Source organism: Thermobia domestica, chromosome 5, assembly GCF_964235325.1.
Source record: "Thermobia domestica chromosome 5, izTheDome1.hap1.1, whole genome shotgun sequence".
In the NCBI taxonomy this organism is placed as follows: domain Eukaryota; kingdom Metazoa; phylum Arthropoda; class Insecta; order Zygentoma; family Lepismatidae; genus Thermobia; species Thermobia domestica.
In genome coordinates, this window is record NC_137458.1 from 7,137,443 (window position 1) to 7,163,502 (window position 26,060).

At 36.7% G+C, this 26,060-nt stretch overlaps 1 protein-coding gene across 1 annotated transcript in view; it reads right to left on the reverse strand.

Moving 5' to 3' along the window:
- GABA-B-R3 (gamma-aminobutyric acid type B receptor subunit 3) overlaps positions 1 to 26,060 on the reverse strand; it is a 702,393-nt gene that overhangs the window by 462,284 nt on the left and 214,049 nt on the right. Inside the window, exon 2 of the mRNA XM_081758156.1 lies at positions 21,894 to 22,037. Within this exon, the coding sequence (XP_081614282.1) occupies positions 21,894 to 22,037 (144 nt within the window). The remainder of the gene's footprint in view (positions 1 to 21,893; positions 22,038 to 26,060) is intronic.

Here is a 26,060-nt window from a genome sequence, read left to right on the forward strand (position 1 = left end):
TTTAAAAATATGAATTTACTGAACAAAATTAACCAAGACAAGGTACTAGGTAAAAACAAAATCCGTAGGAAACTAGCAAAAAAAAAGAAAGAAAAAGAAAAAGAAAGAAAGAAAAGAAAAAGAAAATAAAAAAAAAGAAACCGTCTACAGTGTAAAGCTTCTAATTTTAAAGGTCTCTATTTTGATGGCCGAAAATACCAAACTATAATTCTAATTGACAATTGCAGTAGGTAAAGCACTGAAGAATATGCGGATTATATCGATTTGACCGATTGGTTAGAAGTAATAGTAACGAAACCTCCAATTTTGGCTAACGTATCAACAGAAGAACTAACCGAAATGATTGTGGAAAAGGGGAGCTTTCACAGTTTGTCACGTTCCCCTTCCACACACAGTCTTTGGAGAGGTGTGTAAAGGTAGTAACAGAATCTTCTTCAGAAGTATGTGGTAGTGTTGCACGAGACGGTTATATTCGCACAAAACTGGAAGCACGAAAATATCCACCAAGCTTCGGACATAAATCTCAATATTTTGTTCCAAGATTCAACTAAAGAGCTTTAAGTAAGAGGAGGGTGGGTGGGAGGAACTCAATGTGTAGCCACCTCCACGTGGTGAGTTCTGGGCTGGTTTGGTTTTTGATGGCCAATTTTTCAACCTTACCTTATGTATTTGTGTCCATACTATTATATCTACTGAACACCAATCAGACCAAGAGCTGCACATCAGATCAGAACATTTAAAATCCTGGGGTCAAGTTAAAGTATGAGGAATTTTAACCAATTTTCTATACATACTTAAAATAATGGTATATATTAAAAAAAATAACACTTTTTGGACCCGCAGGGCCTGGTGAAATATTTTTATCTGCCTCTGTTTTGGGGAAGAAACATAGCATTATACAACTTTTGCACTGTACTCAAACTTAATTTTCTGAACACAAATATTTCAATAGTATTTTCACTACTCACAACCATATTTTTTCACCATTACCGTTCGTTCGGGCTCCCGGGGCCCGGTTAAATATCTTTTTATCGGCTCTGTTTTGGCAAGGAAACATGACATTAAAAATTTTACATGGTACTCAAACAACTTTCTAAAAAAATATATTTTAATAATATTTTCACTATTCACAACTATCTTTTTTTTAAATAAACGTTCTTTAGGGCCCCAGGGGCCCAATAAATAAATAACTTTTATTCCGGCTCTGTTTCTGTGAAAAACATAACATTATACAACTTCTGCACGGTACTGAAACTTAACTTTCTAAAAATATTTTTTAATAATATTTTCATTGCTCGCTACTTTTTTTTTTAAAAAAAAAATAGCGTTCTTTCAGGTCCCCGGGGCCTGGTTAAGCATCTTTTTATGTGGCTCTATTTTGGTGAAGAAACATAACATAATATTATACAACTTTTGCATGGTACTCAAACTTAACTTTCTAAATAATTATTTCAATAATATTTTCACTACTCGCAACTAATTTTTCAAAATTAACGTTCTTTGGGGTCCCCGGGGCCCGGTTAAATATCTTTTATTCCGGCTCTGTTTTGATGAGGAAACATAATATAACATTTTACAACTTTTGCACGGTACTCAATTTTCTTAAAAAAAAAAAAAAAAAAAAATCGGCCGTTTTCGGCCACCCTAATGTATAGCGCATACAGTTGGAATCCTAGTCCATTAATCAAGATGATACCGGTACAGGCAATTGAGCCGAAGATATGAACAATCATAAATTAGTCCTCAAAGCAATTATACCATTAAGATGTATCATTTACGTGAATTAATTATATTACTGTTCGGAAACGTGGTCATAGTTTTATAATGGAGATATACATAAGGACTTTGTAAAAAATTACGTACTTTAAAAAAGCGTTGCTTCTCTAGCAATAAAACAGATGGACATTCTGAAATTGTTTGTCTTATAAAAAGGACTAAGTTTGTTGTAAAGCAACAGAGCTTAGCTCATTTATCATATTAGCAGAATATATTTTTTTAAATGTCAACGTAAGTGCTGTACTCTATGAAGTTTCCCACGTATGAAATATAGATAGGTAACTATTTTATTTATTTATTTATTTATTTATTTATTTATTTATTTATTTTTTTTGTAAAGGAGTATGTTTAGTACAAGGGGTCCAGAAGCACGTAAAAGTACAAAATTTACAGAAGAAATGAATGATGCAAGTACTTAGTACTTAGAGGTAACATAACGTAACCAAATCTAACCTAACCTAACACAAACTAACCTAAGCTAACCTGAACTAACCTAAACTAACCTAATATTAGTAGAAATAAACGAAATTCTATCATCTTTTGGAAAATTATACTGGACCCTACACTAATATAACACAAACTAAACTAACCTAAACTAAACTAACTTAACCTAAATTAACCTAACCTACCCTAAACTAACCGAATGTGAACAGAAATTACCAAAATTGTAACATTTTTTAGAGAAAAGAGCTGGACCCCTTCTGCTAAAGATAGGCCTTTGTAAATATACTTGTGAACGAGTTGACAGATTTATTGCTAATATTGTTGGTTTAAATACGATTCTATATTTAAAAGGCACACTTTTACTGAAACCTTCAATCTAATCAGTCAACACATTTAGAAGATATTCTACAGGAAAATACCACAGTATATAGTTAAGAGTTGTCAAGGAAATTAACTCGTTACGTATTTTAGATGTAAATTACGCGTAATGTGTGTAGAAAATTTCTGTTTTTAAAGATAACATTAAAATAAACTAAAATCGTTCAAAAGCAGGATACAGTTAAAACTAGACCACAGAATACACTTTCTTTAAACTTGCTAGCATCAGGTGAAGTGAAATCTAAAGTTTCAGAGTAAAAGTTTCCGAGCCAAAATCTCGCCTTGCCAATAAAATTCTCACGCGACAAAATCTCGTCTAGTCAGAACCTCGTGGGACGAAATCTCACATAGGACAAAACCTTGCCGTCCAAAATATCGTAGCACAAATTTTCGCGATAGTGATCTTTTCAGTATGTTCAAAATATCGTTGTACGAAAGTACTTTTAAAATACTTATACAATTAAATCATTATTAACGGACACCTTCATAGTAAGGATAAAGTAGCTCAGAGAAGTAGCTTCGACGAGCGTAATAGCTCAAGTGGTAGAGCATTGGCTTCGCATTCGGGAGGTTGTGGGTTCGATTCCCACTGCCGACCATCCTGACTGAGGTTTTCCAGGGTTTTACTCAGTCCTACCAGGCAAATGCCGGGATGGTTCCTACTAAACAGGCCCTGGCCTTTTTAACTTAAGGGATTCGTGATATCGTAGAGTTTTTGGAATCAATTTTGAAGTCACGCTTAAGGGATTCGCTGTTTACTTTAAACAATTGAGTTTACTAAAATAGATTTGATGAATAAGATTTCTCCTATTTTGAGTTTATTTTACAATTATATACTTATTCATTTTCAACCGTTAATTGTTTTTCCTTTCTAGTGTCTAAATTGAACATTTTCTGACTCTTCTTCTTCTTCTTCTTCTTCTTATTATTATTATTATTATTATTATTATTATTATTATTATTATTATTATTATTATTATTATTATTATTATTTTGATCTGAGAAATTCATATAACTATATTGTCAGGTCGAAGTTTTATCCACAGCAGATTTTGTACTGTTGGCCAGACGAGTTTGAGTAGAAATCGTATTAGCACACGAGTTTCAAAAGAATAAAAGAGGGAAAGGAAGAAGAGTGCAGTTGATGGACGATTTTAAAATGGATAATTCCGACGTCAAACAAAGAGATAATTGGGAAGATAGTATGTGGAGTCTGAATTTGCGTCAATCATCTACTAGTAGGGTGGCGCAGAAGACGAGAGGATACTAAGTTCTTCCAATAGGAGCAGATACAGTATCCGAGACGAGACGAGACGAGACACAAACTCGTACGCACAAGTTCAATGAGGTTAAAGATTGTGAGAAGTCTGAGAAAGTGCAAGCCTCATTGACAGTAAAGAGCCAGATCCAGAGTTCAATAGAGTGATAACCCCAATAAGGTCAATCAGCGCAAGCACGAGAAACTGCAAACACCACTCGAAATAATGAACCCGAACATTTCGTGAATGCAAGGGTTGTCCAAGAGAAGAGACATAGATGTTCCAATAAAAGTAGATATACTTAAAGAATAAAGGGGCCGAGATACCTCAGTGGTAGAGCGTTCATCTCTAGTGCACTCGGGGGTCCCTAGTTCGGTACCTAGCTCGCGCAAAGTGGACTTTACGCTAGACAAACACCGTGTGCGTGAATTTTCTCGGTGTCCTTTAACTCTCTTTTTCCCATTATTTTGTTCCTTTCTCATCATCACCGTCTCCTTTAACCTACACGCATAACCGTGGGACGTAAAACTTAAAAGATTTCATTTCGTTTCATTTACACTTTCAGAGATCAGAAGTCATTTTGACAATAGCTTTCAGACCCAAAACAGATTCAACTCTTGTATCGATGGCATCCCTCTGTGCCACTAATGGCAGAAAACAGTTGGTGATAACAATGATTATACCGTACATAGATCACGTTAGTTCGTATTATCATTTACAGCAGTGGTTCTCAACCTAATTCCTATCACGACCCCCATTCTATCACATCCTCTTGCCAGCGACAACTATATAATTTCTGGTTTGTAATAAGCTTGTGTGGGATTTTTAATATACCTTCTGCGGAGATCTCACGATATCCATCTATTTCTATAATAGTAGAATCCATTTCTTCTATATACTGGATACAGTAACTTCAGTACAAGCGAATGGATTAAAGACAAATTTGGTCAGTTCATCCATCTTTCACTTACCTTCGCGACCCCTATGAATCCCTCTATAATTCCTATAATTCGAAGTACCTAAAACGTGAGATCATAGGTCAAAAATAACGCCCATTTGAATAACATGGGATGTTTTGTTCTTCCTATTAAACCCCCTAAAAACTAAAACTATTCACTTTTGGCAATTTTCCTGTGGATTAGCCCCGAAAAAATAGAATCGTGGAAAATTTCAATATTTTAATCCTGCCGGAAGTGCCCAATAATTTTGGGGTGTAGAAGGTCTACCATATAAATTACATGGGGAAGATTTACCAATTCGCCATAAAACCCCACTAAATTTGGAACTTTTTATTTTTTCTGGTTTACTTGCGTTACTCTTAACGGAAACATACAAGCATACCGAATTTCATGTTTTTACTCCAATTCCCAAAAAAACATGAGATTATATATAGGCTATGTCTAAAGAAAAAGGTCCATTTAAATAACATGGAGAATTTCTTCATTTCCCTTTAGACCCCCTAAAAATTAAAAATATTGGCTTTGATCATTTTCCTGTGGGTTAGTCCCGAAAAGCTACCATCAGGAGACATCTGAACCTTCACGTCAACCAGAAGTATCCGTTGTTTTATGTCAGTGAGTGAGTGAGCGAGTGAATGTAATTTTATGCATAGTTAGGATATTCTTCTAACGTTTTTTATTAAATTAGTTTAATAAACAAATGAAATGAAATTGGTAATTTGTATGGCCCACGCTTATGCTCTGTTGACCAAAAGAAACGGCTGATTACTGAAAATGAATTATTACAAACCAATTAATGAAATAAGAGAACGTTGACTGAAACTAAGTTATTTACTACAGACTCACAATGACGTAGTATCAAATCAAGGTTCGTCGCGTCAGACATAAGTGATCTACCATGCCATATTTCTCTTAGTAATGAAAAATAATTTCGCTTCTTCTTAAAAATTAATTACTTCTTGCAGTAATTCTTTCCGAAGTGTAACAGGTATTAATGAAGATAAGACACTAATGATTAGATAATTATTGTTCTAACTTAAAGTAATAAAGATGTTTGTTATGGTACTCGCAGTGGCGTATTTACGATTTTGTTTCGGGAGGGGCTTTGCTAACTTTCGGGGGGGGGGGCTTTGCCTGAAAATGTGAAAATTCTGCAAGATATTTAATATACTTTACTATAGTAAGTAAGATTTCGGGGAGGGCTTAAGCCCGGAAGCCCCCCCCCCTAAATACGCCACTGGGTACTCGATAATGCATATTCTCAAACTACTTTTGTTTGCATGAAAGACAATCAGGATGTGGAATGTTCTACCTTCTCTAGAAGAAGGCAGGAATTAGATTTATTAGAATGATTAGATAAGTACAGTGGACGCCAACCTCTGAATAAGATCGAACACCAATAATTCGTTGGTGGCATTATTTAGAGAAGAATCAACGAAAGGGCAGAAACAAGAAAGCTCCGGAAAGCACAATTCCCTGTGAAGCTGCCGAGAGTTGCATTTGTTAATGTATTCCTGTGATAGTCAAGTGGTTTACATAGGATCAATTGCGGTATTCGAACAAATGTATTCTCAGCGGCAGAAACAAAGACACTGAAGGTCAGAGTAGAAATCCAGCGTTATCCCAGGAGGAATGTTGCGGTATCCTCTGCTAATGGACAGTTAGTTTACACATAATTCCTAACTTTACCAACATTTGTCATGAGGAAATGTGGTAAATTGGTGAGATATTTTGTTCCAACAACAGTATGAGAAACAACAGAGTAAACCTTCTTCGTTGCAGAACATTGTGATTCATGTTACTCGTTAACGAACGTAAAAATATCCATCGGTCCTCATTAAAGGAACCTAAGCTTTGGTTCCATTTTACGTGAGACTAAAAATCCACTTTTTTTATTTTATTTTATTTTTTTTGTAACCTTTCAAAGGCAATGTTGGACTTTATGTTACGAACTAATGGTAGGCATAGGCATTACTCGATCGCCACTGACAATCCATTCGTTATTAAGACCAGATTCGGAACTTTATTCTGTATCAATCTTTGCCAAAAAAAAAAAAAAAAAAAAAATGCTAAGAATAATGCTATGCAAAACATGCTAAAATGAATTATAACTGTGATGCCCTTATTGCAAACTAAAACACAGATTTTGGGTTGCGTTGACGTAAATCGTTAGGGAATGAGGTCGTTTGGTGTTACACAGTATTAAGGTAAGTTATATACGGGGGTGATTCATGCTTTTTTTTTTTTTTATCCCGTATGCTTGTATGTAGAGAAATACTGTGTTTGTTTTATGCACTTGGTGACTATTAACCATAATGACCATTTGCTGTTCTGTGAGCTATAACAGTAAATGTTTGAAGATAATACCGTACCAATGGGGGCTTTTACAATCTCGCTTTATAACTGACAAACAAAAGCAACGTGAGAACATAAAATCCTCGTTTGTTTTCTTAACGCACTCAAAATTACTGCCAATTGCTTAAATGTTTCACGCACTCTTATCGCAGCAGAAAATGGTGGCGCTAAAAGGGACTTATTATGGTTAATGACTGTGATGTGATTAACACACGGAGTGACCAATCAAACCAGCGATCGTAAGAAGTATTCATTACTTTTAGAGAAAAAAGAGTAGCATTTTTTACTAAATGATATTGCGTTTGTTTCTGTCTCCAGTAGCTGGGCATGACTAACAATGGCTTAGAAAACTGGAAGACGCATCGCCACCGATACAGTTTTTTTGATCTAGTCAACGTTGTTAAGATCCCGCATGGTTACTACAAGTTCCCAGGTCCCAAACATGTCCCAAGGCATTCAAATTCGCATTAAACACATAAACTATAATGGCAATATCAACGTATTATCCTTGGTTATCAATGAGATCTGCCCGTCACGGGGAAATATTTCTATGTCGGAAAGTCGTTCTATTGTTCTCTTTAAAATGAGCACAGAAATATAATACCACCCGTGAACTCCATGGGATATTTTTATGCTATGCGGGATTGTTGATTCAAATCTTTTGAGAATCCACCTGAACTTATGAGATAGTAGTGTTAGTACGCATGTATGTTCTTGTAGTACCTAGCTAGAGCAACTATCATGACCGAGTTCATTACTAGAATCAATCTGTTAACATCTTCACGAATAACGGTGGCTATCCATCCCTCGTTTATATTCCATAACATTTCCTAGCTTCTATACAACTTGCACAATAGCAAAGATATGTTGGTTGCCTATGATTCAAGGATAACTAGCATTTCTTATTGTCATTATATCGACCGAATTGGTTAATGGATCCACTTTGTTAACATCCTTCTCACGTAACGTGGCTTTTTGTATCCCTTTAAGAACTGTAACATTCCGTGGGGGGCGCGGTGGCTCAATGGTAGAGCGTTCACCTCTGGTGCTTGGGGTCCCGGGTTCGATCCCAGCCCCCGCCAAATGAACTTTGTGGTGGACAAACACCGTGCTCGTGGGTTTTCTTGGGGTACTCCCGTTTCCTCCCACTTTCTTCATTCCACCATTTCACTCATCTCTCATTATCACCGTCTCCTTTAGCCTAACCGGCATAGCCGTGGGACGTAAAAACTCAAAGATTTCATTTTTTGTAACATTCCCTAGCTTCTATACAACCTGCACAATAGCAAAATATGTTGGTTGCCTATGATACAAGGATAAGTAGTATTTCTTATTGCCATTATATCGACCGACCTGGTTAGTGGAGCCAGTACGTTAACATCTTTCACACGTAACGGTGGCTTTTTATATCCTTTTAAGAACTATAACATTCCCTAGCTTCTATACGACCTGCACAATAGATAAGAAATGTTAATTGCCTATGGTACAAGGATAAGTAGCTTTTGTTCTTACCATTATATCGCCCGAGTTGGTTAACGGAGCCAGTTCGTTAACACCCTTCACACGTAACGGTGGCTTTTTATGTTTAAGAACTGTAACATCCCCTAGCTTCTATGCAACCTGCACAATAGCAAAGAAATGTTGATTACCTATAATACAAGGATAGCATTTTTATTGCAATTATCTCGCCCCAGTTCGTTAATGAAGTCAATCCGTTAAGGTTACGCCTCCAGTACTGGTTGACATCTAACAGACGAAATTGAAACTTCTACTGCGTGATCCTTTTCACTGTCTTCCAGATTTTATTTTATGCTGCCGCTTTCGTTTTGATTTGTTACAAGGTCTCTTCTACACAGATTTACGTACCCGACTAGTACACCCCGTAAGCGTTATGTCTGTTACAAGTGAAGAGAGGGAGATTATATATTGAAGTGGAAGATGGTTTATACACCAATCGAAAGCACTAATAACGCATATTATGAAACTGTAATAAAATTTTTCCGAATGCACGAATTATAGGAATATACAGGGTGTCCATAAAACTCTGTTGCCATCCCTATAATTCGAAAATGGTGAGACAGATACCAAAACTGGAGAACAAGTGTTTGATCATTTTAAAAGTACAACGTTTCAAAGCAAAAAGTGTTGTCCCATTGCCATCCGCAGGATCCCAGGCAGGGCCCAACTCAAAACTACACATGGTAAGGGGCTCAAGTAAGATATCGTTAGAAAGCTATTGGGAAATGAAAAACGACGAAAGAAGTCTCGAGTCTCTAAAATTACCCTGTGCGAATTGGTGGCCAGTCAAAATGTACATCCTAATCTCGATTCTCCGAGCACATTTACTTTCCATTTTGCAATCGGTACTTGTTGTCATTGTGAGCACTTGCACGTATTCCCTGTTTCTGGTGCAAGAAAATATTTTGTTAAAATTATTTTATACTTAATAATCCAGACAACGAACATAAGTACCACTATGGATATTATGATATACTTCCGAGTCTGAAGAAGGAAGTGATATACTTCCGAAACTGTAACATTTCTAGTTAATTTATAATAAAGATTATAGACAGCCTTGTAAGAAAGTTGTATTTATTTTGTGTATAAGTATCACTATTGTATGTTAAGTAGTCAGTTCTGTACTCAAAGATATCAAATGTTATTTCTTTTCTTTTCTTTACTTCTTAATTTGCTTTTATTACATTTCTTTGTTTCTTTAGGCCTATTTATTTAGACATTACTGGGCCAAAAGATTAGAATCTCACAGTAGTGGCATTTAATTTCTTTCCGTTGAGTACAAGAATTAAAGTGAAAATAAACTAAAATCTGACGGTAGAAAGGCGAACTAAAACGAAAGAAGTTTGCTCAGTGGTATCGTAGAGCGTCCAAACTTGTTCCATCTTTTTTTTCATTTAACAACAACTTTCCGACGATATGTTACTTGGCTCCCTTAACACCTGAAAATTTTGAGTAGGACCCCATCTGGGATCCTGCGAAGGACCCTAGGACAAATATTTTTTTCTTCCAATCATTCTAGTTTTGAAATGATGACATGCGTGCTTTATTGTTTTGACATCTGTCTCAACATTTCAGGGTTTTTGGGGTGGCCATAGACATTACAACGACGTTTCTGCTGACATTTTGACCGGCTGCTATTTTGCACAGGCTAATTTTAGAGTCGAGACTTGTTCCGTTGTTTTTCATTTCTCAACAGCTTTCTAACGATACGTTACTTGACCCCACTTACCATTAGCAGTTTTTGAGTTGAACCCCGCCTGGGATCCTGCGGGTGGCCCTGGGACAACACTTTTTGCTTTGAAACGTTGCACTTTTCAAATGATCAAACACGTGTTTCCCTGTTTTGACATCTGTCTCACCGTTTGCGATTTCTAGGGGTGGCAACGGAGTTTCTGGACACCCTGTATATTCCTATAATTCGTACAGTATATGCATTCGAAAAAAAAAATATTACAGTTTCGTAATAGGCGTTATTAGTGCTTTTGATTGGTGTATAACAGATCTTCCACTTCGATATATAATCTCCCTCTCTTCCCTTGTTAGGTGCATTGGACATATTATAGTAACAGTACCCATAGCATTTTGAGACATCAGGTTTTGATAATGCTAGCAAGATGTGTCCATTGCATTCACTGATAACTGAGGATCTGAATTAAGAAATACTCCAAGTGTAGTTGTCTCGTATTTTCAGTTTTTTTTCTTTTTAATTCTTCAGCATTTATGTTCTTTCCCTTTCAAATCTTTTAGTTTAACGTCTCTTGTTTATCCGCTTTTCATAGCTAAGGGAGACGGATGATTAAGGCAAGTTAATAATGACAGGGAAACCGGTGGAATGAGAATGTGGTAGAAAACCAGAGTATCCCGAGAAATCCCACGGACACGTAGTTGTCCACCACAAACTTATTTGTTCAGGGACCCCACACGCACCAGAGGTAAATGCTCAACCACTGATCCACCAGCATGTATGTTCTACGGGCTATTTATTTGCATAATACTACAGCTTAAATTCCACCCTAAATTCTCTTTTTAATACAACATAATTCCAGCCGTATAGAATAACATCCCAAATCAAAGGAGAGGGGCGCGGTGGCTCAGTGGTAGAGCGTTCATCTCCGGTGCCTGGGGTCTCTGGTTCGATCCCAGCTCGTGCGGTGTGGACTTTGTGGTGGACAAACACCGTGCTCGTGGGTTTTCTCGGGGTTCTCCTGTTTCCTCCCACTTTCTTCATTCCATCATCTCATTCATTTCTCATAATCACCGTCTTCTTTAGCCTAACCGGCATAACCGAGGGACGTAATACTTAAAGATTTCATTTCATTTTCAATTCAATAGATAGATTTAGGTTATTTTTGCAATTAGGCGAAGCAAGCACAACGCTGCAATGGAAAACTAAAATGGCTTAGAAAAATTCCATCCGGCTTTTAATGCTTTATTTGACCTTAGATGCAAACGACGAAAAACCAAAGTTATTCACCTCTCAGACACTTAGTAGCAATATCATTGGACATTTTTGTCCATCTTTTGAAATCGGCGCGGCAATTATTTTTTTTAGCTGTCTCATTTTGTACATATTAGTACGCAATACCACAACAATACGTAATCTCAACAACTACTGAAGAATATTATAACACAAAACAGTGGCATCATTTAAGGATTTGCTTTAGGAGTGAACCAAGACACTGTATTACAAGTGAAGTTCCACGATTTTCGTTAGTACCTAGGTTTATTAAAATGTAACAAATTAATCACACTTTGAACATATAATGTTACTTAATATAACAAAAATATTTTAAATTGAGAACTTGAGTTGAAAAACACCCCAAGTTCGCGGGCAAATGAGTGCCTCAGGGGAACACAATGCTAAGTCACAATTTCTAATTTTCGAGTAAATAGAAAAAAGAAACGTCTACATTCCTATACTATGCAATACAATGACCCATAACAAACAAACATCTGCAGATACATTTCCGAAATCAAATTACCTACATACTGTTCTATGGACCGATTCCAACCTATTCCACGTAACAACTCAATTTTACTGGAACTGGAGCTTAGTATTGTCTTCCTTCGGAGCAGTTCATGTAGATTAAAAGTTTCACATCAATGCAGTGGCGTAGGGAAGGGGGGCCCAGAGGGTCCGTTCCCTCCAAAGAGGTCCGACAATGTACTTTAGTACCTTGATGTTTGTAATTTTTAAAATATATTTTTATGTTTATATATTTTTTGTTTCTAATTTTTCTATATGTACCTATAACAGCATTTGCGGCCCCCCTCCCCCCGAAACACACATCCTGTCTACGCTACTGCATCGATGTATCTGTTTCACGCACTTGAAACTTTAAAGAAGATATATGAGAAATATAAATAATAAACCAAACCACAGAAGAAACATTCAATTTTACAATGTTGTTTTGTTCCTCATTTTCAAAGTTTTAACCGGAAATACAATCAGAAAACGATCATTAGGGAGTAGGGATGGGCAAAACCGGTTTTTATAAAAACCGAAACCCGAAAAACCGACATTTCGGTTTTCTTCAAAACCGGTTTGGTTTTCACCGAAACTGGTTTCGGTGAAAACGTTTCGAAAACACATAAAACTGTGGAAATGGATTCGGTTTCCGGAGAACAACGAAACACCATTCTGGTCAGAAATAGAACAAATTTTGGAAAAAAAACGGAATCGGTTTTGAAGAAAACCGAAACCGGACCAGGTAAAAACCGAACCGGTTTTGAAGAAAACCGAAACTGGTTTCGATGAAAAACCGAAACCGGTTTTTTGAAAATTTTCAAAAACCGGTTTCGTTTTTTCCAAAAAGCGAAAACCGAAAAACCGGTTTTTGTGCCCACCACTATTAGGGAGAACTATGATCATATGGTAATACAATATTAAGAGGATCTCGGCGTAACAGGAATACAAAGTAGAAATAAGATCCAATTGGCTAAAGACAGAAGTCAATGGAGAGTTCTGTGAACGCGGCATTGAATCTCCGGATTCCATAGGCCATAGAGTTAGTTAATTTTTTTTCCTCCTGAAGAAAATACTCCGGTAGACTTAAGGTTGGTTTAAAAGAGCAAGTTTTGTCGATAGATGTCAATACAGTCTTCGTATCTCTCTCATGTATTTTTTTACCTTTCACGAACATTCACGATTTCTCTTACAAATTTCAACCTAGAGACTTCAAATTTTTAGAGATGGAACTTCATAACCTATTGAAGGCAACAATCCGTGCCGATCTTTTATTTAGAATGTTTTCCATCGTTAAAATGTCTTCATTGTTGAGACGGATATCCAACCCTTTAACAATGGAACTGTTTCAACAATGAAGAAAATTCTAAATGAAAAATCGGCACGGATTGTTGCCTTCGATAGGTTATAAAGTTCCTTCTCTAAACACTCGAAGTTTCCACGTTGAAATTTGTAAGAGAAATTATAAATTTTCGTAAAAGGTAAAAAAATATATGATATATGAAGACCGTAGTGACATCTATCGGCAAAACTTGTCCCTCTACACAAACCATAAGATGTTTATGAATTCCGATCTTTAATTGTCAGAAAGAAAGAGGCTAATTATGGAGAGGAGAAGGAACAATCCCACATAGTTCAACATATTTGTCTTCCTTTGAACTCCTACATGTCATGTGCCTGATCCGAGATATTAGGATTCGCCGTACAAACTTTAAGTTGTGCTGTCATTATTTCGCAAAGAGACCATACAATGTCCCAGAAGGAAATAACAAGCACACTTTGACTGAGTCGTGATCGCTGCTAGAGCTGCATGGTATTCGGATTTAGATACGGGTTTAGATAGGATCCGCCACTGAATTCCGAGCAAGGTACACTCTCACGCGCGTACGCCCCTGCATACAATTACTACTTGTATTCCACATAAAAAAAAATCAATGAGCTAAATAAACAAAGATGGCGTGGTTATGGAGCGCCATTGAGCTCTTTCGTGGAAACATGGTTAACATACCCTTCTTCTGCGTGGGAGACCCGGATTCAATTCCCAGTGCTAGCTCTTGTGCTGCGGATTCCACTTTTAAGTTGTAGTTCTACGTCTCATATATAACCTCGGCGTTAAAAGAAACACTAAACTCTAATAATACAATGCAATTCAGCACTGTTAACAACAACACAGGAGTTTATATTATATTATAGATATAAGTCGGATAAAACCGGGTAGATGGATAAAACCGGAACCTGGGTTTTCTGGCTATATTAGTGCCACTATCCGTCGGCCAATGCATGGAATTAGTTGCAAACAAGCGCCATGTCATTCTTAGTTTGAGAGAAAGCTGAATAAGTGGCTCCTTTATCGTTGGCGATGTGTTGAAGAATTTATGTAGAAAAGTTTTGATTTGTCTCCCATCGATAATACACTGCTGTTCCTAACAACTGGAAGATTGACTTATGTAAGTATACAACATATAATAATAACTCTTCCTGCTGTTATTTCACTCCTTGGATCAGGATTTTTGTGCTCTTTGAGAGATGCTAGGCCTGTAGTTCTGAATAATGGCGTAGTAGGATAATACCGGGACATCAACAGTCGGACAGAATCGGCTAGTACAGTGTACATCTGAGAAGATTAGATACGGTGTCTAAACTGTAAAGAATGGATACACGAAGGTAGTAGCAATGTGGACGAATATGATGAAACTTTTCTTTGTGATTTTTGTTCTTAGATTTAACAAAATCGTGACCTAAAGTTATTTATTCTATGTTATTGGTCTAATATAGTCTAGCCCTCTATATTTTCCGTACTTTTTAAGCTCACATATTTTTCACTTGTATTGATTCTTACTGTACTAGTTCTTGGTGTAATTGCATATTTTTCTTGTAAAAGAAAAGTTTTTATAATTATTTTATATGTACCCGGTTTTTATCCGACCTGGTCGGACAAAACTGGGTTTTTGCATACCCTTTTAAAATGTTTCGCTCTCGAAATTTACCAGCTTTTTCCACTTTTTTTTTTAAAAAAAAAACACATTTTTGTGTCAACAACAAATCTATTTAGCATTTGAAAACTAATTCAAGCTATACTATCCATATAGATGTTGAGGAACAAACAAAAACATTTTGGGTCCCGGTTTTGTCCGACTTTCCCCTACATTATGTATCAAAAAGTATTTACAACTTTGAAAACTCATATTTATTTATTCATTTATCTTACAGACATAGTTTTGGTGTAATTTTGTAGCAAAATACATCAAGGTTTGACTTACGTAGTACACTAGTTCAGTAACAAGCCACCACAAGCGCTAGCGGCAGTTGCAACAAAGATGGCTGCCTTTTTACTTGTCCCGATCGTGTTAGCTGTGTGTTTTGGTTTGAAGATTTCAAGTCTGCGACAACTGTGCAACGTAATTTTCGTGCAAAGTATGGTAAAGATCCTTCCAGTAGGCCAACTATTTGTCAGTGACATAAGCGTTTTATTGAAACTGGATGTTCGGTAAGACAACAATTATTCAGGTCGTCTTCGTACGTCTGGAGACGTTGTAGAGCAGTGAGACTTCAGATGGGCTGTTTGTGGCATCACCAATTGAAGCCACATTGAACCTCTCTAGATATAAAGTTAAAAAAAACCTGATGCATTTTGCTACAAAATGACACCAAAACCAAGTCTGTAATCTAAGCACCCCTAGTCTGTAAGCTGCACAGATGCACTGTTTCGTCATTAGCAACTTTTTATAAAAACTTTAATAGCGCCCAAGATCGAATACTGCTCTCCTATATGGGCCATGGTAGCACCTACACATCTCTCCAGACTTGATTATATTCTTAATTTATTTATCGCTATAGTCCGTTTTCGTGTTCCTGCACATCGCGAATATTATCTAAGAAGGAACTCTTGCGACATCTGAATATCCGGACTCTGGAAGTACGTAGAATTATCTCTGGCCTGAAATATCTTCATAACATAGTTAATGGAGACTTAAGATCGGAAATATTACTTCAGGAACTACCCTTACGCGTCTCTTCCCGCATCACCAGAAATACCCACCTATTCCATCTTGCCCGTCCTAGGTTGGCTGTTATAATCAAGTACCAAACTTACAGAATACCAAACGGTTATAATCAAGTAACAACTAAAGTGGACAATTTTTCGAGCTATCCGGTATTTGAAAGAGCAATTAAACGAGTTTTGACGGAATAATATTACTTTTACACTCCTTTTTGATACTGTTCTATGTTGTTTTGTTTTCTTGTTTTCTTTCTTTTGTTAACATTTCCGTGTGTAAAATGGCAAAGTTATGCTGTATCTGGGAATTTGTTCAATAAATAAATAAATAAATATGAGTTTTCAAAGTCGTAAACTCCTTTTTATACACCCTGTATTTTTTTTTAATCAATGTATAATGCAAATTCTACAGAATTGTGAGCAAAAATCGGAACAATACTTAAAGTAGAAATATGACGACAAAATAAACTCGACAAAACTTCTGAATATAAATAAAACATCTCTTTTGTGCTGTTTAATTTCAAATGTCCGGAACTCGCTATTCTCTTATTTTTCCCTACAGACGAAAATTTCAAAGTTAACTCACACAGCTGGAGGCAGCGACCTCTCTGGACAACATTTTCTAACAATAGAAGGGTCAATTTGCTTTCCTCGTTTAGAATTCCCAGCCAGCTGTGTCCGGGAACTGATGAAGGTCCTTTTTCACAGTCGGAATAAAAGGCCACTTTTTTTCTTTCTTTTTTTTTTTCCCTAAACTTCATGGCTTTAAAGTGACCACATCGATAAAAGTTTTATGGATTCCGTTAACTGAAATTGTTTAACCGGAATTTAGTACTGAACAAATGGAGGTGGAATATTGCAGTTTAACACAACCATAGCCAGTATGCGAGAAAAAAAAAAATGTGAATAGGGTGATATCTAGTGTGTTTCACCGAAAACTACATTGCTTCCACAAAATAGAACATTAAAACTCAAATTGAATTAAGTTTACCAATGAATTGAGTTTATTACTGGCTATGTATGATGTAAAATATTGTTCTGTTTAGATCCGTTGTTTGTCAATATCAAAAGGGATCATAGTGACAGGGGGGATCAATTAGAGTTCCAACGGGAGGCAATTGTCAGTCCTCCCGGATTTGCAGTTTATATACATTTTAATCAATAGGATAATATACCAATGAAAAATGAGAGAATCAACTTACATCAGAGGGGGGCAGGCCCGTATCCATGGGGGCTAGGGGGTCGCCCCTTAAATTTTTACTCGCCCCCTAAAATTTATACGATAGGCTTGCACGCGAACTATAATATGGTTAGATTGGCCTGCGTAACCTCTACCGGAACCCTCTACACTTTTGGGCTGGTTACGGGCCTGCGGGGGGTTCTCGCCTTCCCTTCAAGCAAAATCTGAAATCATACAGCTGAATATTAAGTCTGATTATGTCCGTACGGTAACTGGTATGCTAAGTTGATTTCATTTATTTATCATGGCAATGTCCAGAGGCGGATCTAGTAGATAAAAACTGGAGGGGCAGCCAGCCCCAGACTATGATAAATATATCATGAGTTTACTATAAACTTTCAAAAATATTATTATGGTATAAATAATTGCATAAATTATTTTTAGCACTCAAAATCTGGGAGGCTTAGCCCCCGGCCCCAAAGTAGATCCGCCACTGGTAAAGCCATAATTTATTCTATATGCTATGGCGAACTCATCAACAATAATATATTATTAACTTAATAAGAATTAGGCTCTTCGCACACTGAAAACTTTTTGTCGAGCAACTGTTTTGCCATCCAGGCTAAATACATTGTAGCCTATCTTATGGGAGCACGCGCACTGCGACAACGGAGACAAAAACGTCACCGAGGTGTCTTCTAACAGCAAGAAAAAACAGTTGCGCAACAGGTCAAAAATCACGTCTGGCAAGATAGCCCCCGACTTTTGAACATTGAAACAATGACTAGGTCATTCATTTGTACTACGTTTGTACCGTTTGTAAGGAAAATATTTTCGTTTGTACCATTTTCCTTACAGGGTTACTTGAGAGGCCAACTGCGGGGGGGGGGGGATTCTTGGCGGCAAGTAGTCTCCCTCGTATCACAGCACAAAAAATTGAAAAACACCATTCGAAAGCAAATCGTTTGCACCGTTTGTAGTGAAAAAAGTTTTGCTTGTACCCTCTTAGTTTTCGAGAAAGAGGGGATGACATTTGGGGAAGGGGGGCTTTCTTGTACGCAAGATAGGCCCCATAATGTGTGCATTTTACATGCCCATTAATAAGTATTATGTGTTTATTCATGTGAATTTATGTGTATTTAGAACTCTGGTTGTGCATATCCAAATAAAAAAAATAACTTTTTTTTTAATAGCTCAACGTTAAAATTGATTCGGCGAGTGGGTAAACAGTGTGAGTCAAAAGTAAGGTAAAGGCAAAAATAACACTAAAGATGTAGAACTACAAACTGTAATGAAGAACTGTACAATTTGCAAGACCTTGCACGTTATAGCAGAATGCTATAATATCAACTGTACATTTGTGGCATTAACAAACGAAAGTTCTTTCTTCAAATATCTCAAAATGCGTTTTGTGGACTAGTAGTGTTTATCCATTCACCGATTCAATTCAATTTTCTCTATTTCTGCCCTTTTCCGTAAGTAAATACCGTATTATTCAACAATGGCCTACTTGCTTTCGGCTTTTGTTTATGAAAGCGGCGTTAATGTGAAAGATATAAACAGTTGATTTCTTCAGTTGGTGCAAAACTGAAACGTGGAAGGACGCAGTGCTATCACTAGTGGGGGGGGGGGGGGAGAATGAGTGAAAAATGGTAAATTAAACGATTATTTAGAAACAAGATACATAAACTTTATATCCAAATAATAAAAAGTAAAAAGAATCACAAAGTGTTTACAAATTCAGAGAGAAACAGAGTTTTTCAGAAATAATCTTAAACAAAGAAAAATAAAAGTGAAATGTTTACTCACATAAATTGACAGGTAGCGTTTACCATAGGGATGCAAATAAGCAACGAAATTTTACCAGACCAAGAAAAAAATCTACTAGCCCACATCCCAGAATAGAAATCATTTACTTACCTTCGGTATGATATTAAATACTCGCCAGCACCGATGAACCACCGGGCGAGTGGTTATTTCCATCCCTAGTTTACCATATAGCGTTTGACACTTATACGGGCATCATTTAAAACACATTAAGCTGAACTCGTCTGACAGCATGATCTGGCATTCAGAACGCCAGCGAAGGTATTAACACCTATAAGTACACATCGGTCAATTTGACCGATGGGCATTTTTACGTTCTGATATTGACAACACTGGTTGATTTTGGAGCTCGTCGTTTATAATACCTTCCTGTCTCTCCCGCCCCTATCACCACGCAGAATATCACAAAACAATGCTGCTCCCCAGGTTGAATGTGTGCCTAATGATCGATTCCAGAAAAGGAAAACATGTGAGAAGTGCCCACTAGGAAGTGATAGAAAATGCATCAAGATAGCACAAATGCATCAAGTGTAACCTAGGAATATCTGGATAATGTCAAAGAGGAGGATGTACAGACTGTACTGAAGAATGTATGTAAGTGGGCAAAGAAAATGAGAGAATTTGTGAACTTTACCTTACACCAGTATATAATATATCAATGTTTGGTAATTTTCAGTATCAATAAGCTTCTGCTTTTGTAAAAGTTTTAAAATTGTAATATATTTATCAGTCATGTCTAATAATGTTTGTTTGTTAATTTAAATGTCCTTTAATCTTTTTTATTGCTTTACGATGTTTTTAAATAGTAAAATAGGTAAAAAAAATATTAAAAGTGCATACATGGTAAAAATGACCAGATGTGTACCTTTACGTTATAATGAACATGTGTTCCTATAGGTGTTAAAGCGCCCATCATAGCCTGAGGTATTTGCAGTTCTAGGTGAATGGAAGCAGACACAAAGATATGACCACCAGTAAAGCAGAGGCTGTTAAATAATAAATGGAGGAAAGTCGACAGCCGTTACTATCAACCAGAATAAAGCTAAACTACGTATTAACGTTACTGTTCAGTCCATCATATCAATGAGAAGATGTATTACATCCAGACATCCAGTGGTACGACTACTTTTTAAAACTGTGTAACACCGTTTAATGTTATTGAAATGCCAGATTTAAAAAAGAAATTTTGCCGTTTTCGACGTCTCATTTAAAGAAGCGTTCGTAGAGAGAAGACGAAGTGACTTACGAGACCCAGAAGAGCCGTGGACAGAAGGAGTGGTAGAGTGAATATTGATCTGAGCCAATGAAAACATATACGTACACATAACAATCACAGCTCGTCCGGTATCGACGAGAAATTGAAGTATTCAAGAAGCTTATTCGCCTTTTTTTCTACATAACTTAAAGGTATATCTGTCATCAGCTGCATCAAGTCGTCGAATAAAGCAGGTATTAGGGGGAAACTCCTCGAACGAATGTATTGCCAGGTATTTGTTACAGAAGTTTCAGATCAGAAAATATGAGATTTCGTGATTAACTTTTCAGTGGGCGAGCATAAATGATGGATTACAGGGACCTCAAAGCAACCATTGATTAGGAAGGACAGCAATCAAAAGTGTGTTGAACTTCATTAACGCTTCTAGGTTTCCGAAGATACTGTCAGAGACTTGATTATTATCGCACAGGATAGTTGTACAGTAAGGGACACTTCTGGATGGTACACCCATGTGGAACTTTACAGCAAAAGTGTACCATATAGAAGTGTCCCTTACTGTACAAGCTAAGCAACTAGGTACCTCACACATTGTCGGCAGCCCACAAAATCCAATAACTGTTTGTGCTTGTCGTTACTTTCTCAGTACCACAGCACATCCATATACGGTCGAGTACTTACGACTGACGAATGGGTCCAGTATGACACTTCGAAGCATAGTACAGATTGGTTGTGACAATGCAACTCTATACATCACATCTGAAGACCACCTCTGCCTCTGCACCAACGCAATATCATGCTCTGTGTCTGATGAACTAGTCTCCAAGTGGTGCAAATATACAACTTCTACCACCCTTCACATCGTAACTGTCGACCTGTATTCACACAAGTTGCAATGGGTACAACAGAAATAACCAACGTTGGTTAATCACATGTGTGTGTTGTACCTCTACAACAATCCGAGGCCACATGTGGCAAGGACGACCATAAATACCATTCCGTTACTTTGCTGAAAGATAATGTGCAATCCACCATACCTGCCGAACCTAGGACCATAAGATTACCACTGTTCCATTTCCTCGACAACAATCTGCGTGGGAATTCCTCTTCTGCCTAAAAATAAGATCATTTAAAATATTTTCTACAAAGTGCTGGACTACCATTAGTCAGGGGTGAAAGACACTTCGTATCCAACACATACGAGATTCATAGGGCATTGTTCAGTTGCATGATCAATGACAGATGATGATGATCGATGACAGATGTTGCTTGATGTTGACGGTACAAAACACGACAACTTTAAAAGTTAATTTGTATTTACAAACATTATAGCGTAATAAAAATCCTTAATCGTATTGGAATCCAATGTGTTGACAAAATGTGCAAGTGCAATTTCAGTGTTAGAAATAAAAGAAAAACAGGTCCAAAATGAAATGAAACAATATTGCATCAAAACTGATTTGGGTTATAGCACAGCTCAGAAACTGGTAATACTAAAATTGTTATTGTGTTTAGTCCTACCTGAACGATATTCCAGTAAGGGACAACTTTAGCCAAGCTCTCCGTGACCTCAGAACATGCTGACCCTAACAGCATAAGCATTCTCATATTGCGTTTTGTGTAGAGGGCGTGGAAGAAGGCATCTACACCCACACCAGGATCACACTGCAAGAGACAAAATAGAGACAAATATTCAGTTCAGAGACACAATTTGCGAATATAAAAACAATGGCGTACAATTTAAATACGCTCAGTCTTAAAATTAGAGTTATATATTCGTGCTGCAACACAATGAAAAGTATTTCGTTTCTTATTCATTATTTTCCTTTTTCTCAACATCTTTTTACCTATGTAATGTAATAGTGTTCTTAGAAATGCCACTAAAGCAAAGAAGAACAATTTTTCTAAGTACATTAAGTAATTGAAGATGCCACCTTTCAAATAAATTTGAAAAGTAATACTTTTTTCTAAGCTTTTATTTACATTCGAGGTGTATAGCCCAGTCAATGAAGGTAAAAATAAGCTAGATGTCGGAAGTAATTCCCGGAGAGCTGATTTTTTTCCTGTTGATAGACTATGATGAGACATGTAATTTCCCAAAAGTCCCCGGTTCTCCCCCTTGTGCTTTCCCCCCCAGCCCCCCTTAAAGGTGAATTTGCCGTCTCTCAGAAAATTAGCCATAACTCCGAAACCAATGGAGTAAATGCTTTGCAATTTTTTTATTTTCTTTTTCTAATGTTAAGCTACAAAAAAGATGCCTTCCATTTTTCTCGAGAAATGTATAGTTTCGTGGCAATTGTGTCTTAAAGAGAAAACAACAGTTTTTTGGCGGGAAAAATTCCCTCTAATTTTTTTCTACGAGGTAAAGTAAAAAAATGTTTCAAATGAAAGTTTTAGATCGAAGTCTAAGCTTTAAAACGAGGTATATTATGATAGTATTTATTTGACACATAACGAAAAAATAACACAAATGTGCTCCACCGGGTCAGCGAGCCTCAGTGCTGGTGTAATGCGACGAAATAGTACATCTGCACTACAACAGATGGCTGTGCTACTGCCTGAAATTATTTTGCTTATGTATTGCGTCAGTTGTAATTTATTCAAATTCCGGTTTCAAATTCTTATTTCAAATATTTCCGGTAGAAAGAATGTATGTTGCTTATCCGAGACAGTTCACAAAATAATTGACAAGTGGTATAAGAATCGATACTCCGATCAAAACGCTGAAAAATAAGAATTGTACAGGCAGCTGCCGATATTATAAAAGAGGATATTCAAAAAATGGCTTATGATTCAAATACATATCCCGATATTAAAGACCTCACTAATGAAGAAATCGTCGTACCACAGTCCCTTAAATTATTTATGGACAGAGTTACGAATAAAAAGAATGTGTTAGAATCGGAAAAAGTGAAGAGGAAAGCAACTGTTATCAACCATGTCATAATTGCAAGCGTCCGAAAAAGATCTTTTATTTCTCCGATTCAAACACGATTAGCTCTAACTCTTCATCGCCTTTTCGGCTCTAAATATCTTATCAATTTGTTGTCATCACTAGGGTTATGTGCCCCTTATTACGAAACAACTCTGTATTTATCTTCTCTGAAAAGTGCTGGAACACCTAATATCGGGACTGAAGGGTTCATCCAGTTTGCTTTTGACAACGCAGATGTAAATGTAAGGACTTTGGATGGTTTGAATACCTTCCATGCTATGGGTGGTGTTCAGTATATAACTCCTGAGACATGTGTTGATACCAAAATAAGAGTTAAAAGAGTTCTATCAGGATCATTCAATCAAAACACTACTGGAATACGTATCATGGCTTATCCTAATAAAACAAAACCCTTATCTAGTATTTTTGTAGTGAGCTCAAAAATCTTAGTAAGAGCACAGAAGAGTTATGTATAATTTTTTACCCGATAAACTTAATTTGGATGGGAGGTATAAAGAAGCAACCTGGCTGGAATGGGCTTATGAACATTATTTGCAGTACCAAGCATTCTTATGAATCTACATGTGTTATGGCAGTACCATTTATAAACTTAGACCCAAATAATATGTCTACCATCTATTCTGCTTTATCTTTTGCTGCAGATCAATGTAGAAAAAGAAATCAATCTTGCATTGTAACTTTTGACCAACCATTGTATCTGAAAGCAACAGAAATCGTAGAAAGGTCAGAACCTAATAGTGACTTATCAAAGGTTATTCTTAGGTTAGGTGGATTTCACCTTTTAATGTCTTATATGGGATCAGTGGGCCGCATAATGAAAGGACGTGGCTTACAAAATCTATGGAAAACTTTATGGTTCGGCAACTGTTAATCACATGTTAAGTGGGCATGCATATTCTAGAGGAATAAGAGCTTATTGTTTAACTGCAGCGCCCCTCATTACGGTAATGAGAGAAGATTATCCAAAGATTGAAGAGGACTGCAAGAAATTAGAAGACATACCGTATGTCATCAGCTTATTGACAAGGAACTGGATTTCGAGCAAATTAACCTGGATGATGAAGTTACAAAAACTGTTTTAAACATTGAAACAAATTTTGAAGAGATAAAAATAAATCTAGCAGGACAGCAAAGCTTTGGCTAAATCTAATTAAGTGCATAGATCTTATGTTGAAATTTATATTTGCAGAAAGAACTGGCAACTGGAACATACACTTGAGTACAGTAGTAGACGTGCTTGCATACTTCCATGCTGCAGGCCACTTGCCCTATGCTAAATCCGTGTATTTATATGCTCAGCAAATGCTGAAACTCGAATCTAAACTATCAAAAGAAGAATACGAATTATTTACTAAAAAGGTTATTTTACCGTTCGCAGGAATAGGAAATATTGGTCAGGAACTTGGACAGACATGATAATAGAACAATGCCTAATGCGTCCAATGAAAGCGGTGGGAGGTCTGACGCATGGAAGAGGAATAATAGATAGTATTTTGTCAAAATGGATTTGCGGAACACCGTACTGTTTTAAGATACTAGAAACCTTAGATAAATTTGCAGGAACAGTCTTAAATTTTACTGAACAGCATGTTGAACTGCGGGAATCAAGGAAAGAAAGAGATAACAAGGATATTGAGAAATTTACATTTTGACTGAGACAGCACAACCCTTTTACCAAGCTTTCAGGGGATCTCGTGTCTTTACATTCCGGCTTTGTGTCAAATTATAGTGTTAACAGTGATAAAGCTTATGAAGTGGGTTTGGCTGCTATGGAAAAAAATGAAAGGTAAGAGTTTTGGAGAGCTAAAATTGAAAAGAAAAGACATGGTAATTACTCAAGCCAGTCATAAGTCTGTATCGGTTCGATCATTAAAAGTGAACATAAACCCACAACAGCTTTTTAAAAGAATTTTATGCGTATGTAACAGCCCCAATAAACTGAAAATGTATTTGGAATATGAATTGTCTTCTGTACCTCCATCGATTTTTGATGATATTTATCTTCGGAAAGGAACTAAATCGTCTATAGTTAAAGCATTTTCAGAAGGAATCGTTGAGCAACCATGCTTAGAAGATGTGGGATAGTTATCGATGGAGGTTTCCTTCTTCATTATGTTTTATGGCCTAAGGATGCTACATATGAAGATATTGTTAGGAACTATGCTCATTTGTACTGTCCAAGTATGGAAATAATTGTACGGTGGTGTTCGATGGTTATCCAGAAGAGGCGACCACGAAAGATGAACTCCAAAGGAAAACACTGAAATATTCCTCATGCGAAATACAGTTCGACGAAAATACTAAATGTGTCGTAGAAAAAGAGCCTTTTCTTTCTAACAGAAAGAACAAAAAGAAATTGATTGAATGCACATGTAAAGAGTTGGAAAAGGTTGGATTAGCAGCAGTTATAACTGAAGAAGATGCTGATACTGAAATTGTAAGGACTGGAATTGACAAACTTGGTTCCTTTTCCAGAGTGATTGTTGTTAGAAATGACACGGACATTTTAATATTGCTAGTTGCATTAGCACCAGAGAAGAGACCCATTTTCTTTCGAAAAGATATTGGAGGAAAGAACCCGTCAAGCACTTGTTTTGATATCGATAAATTGAAAAGATCCATCAAAAATATAGACAAACTTATCCTTTTTGCCCATGCTATTTCTGGCTGTGATACAACTTCGTCATTTTTTGGAATTGGGAAACAAAATCAGTTGAATTAATTCAAAATAA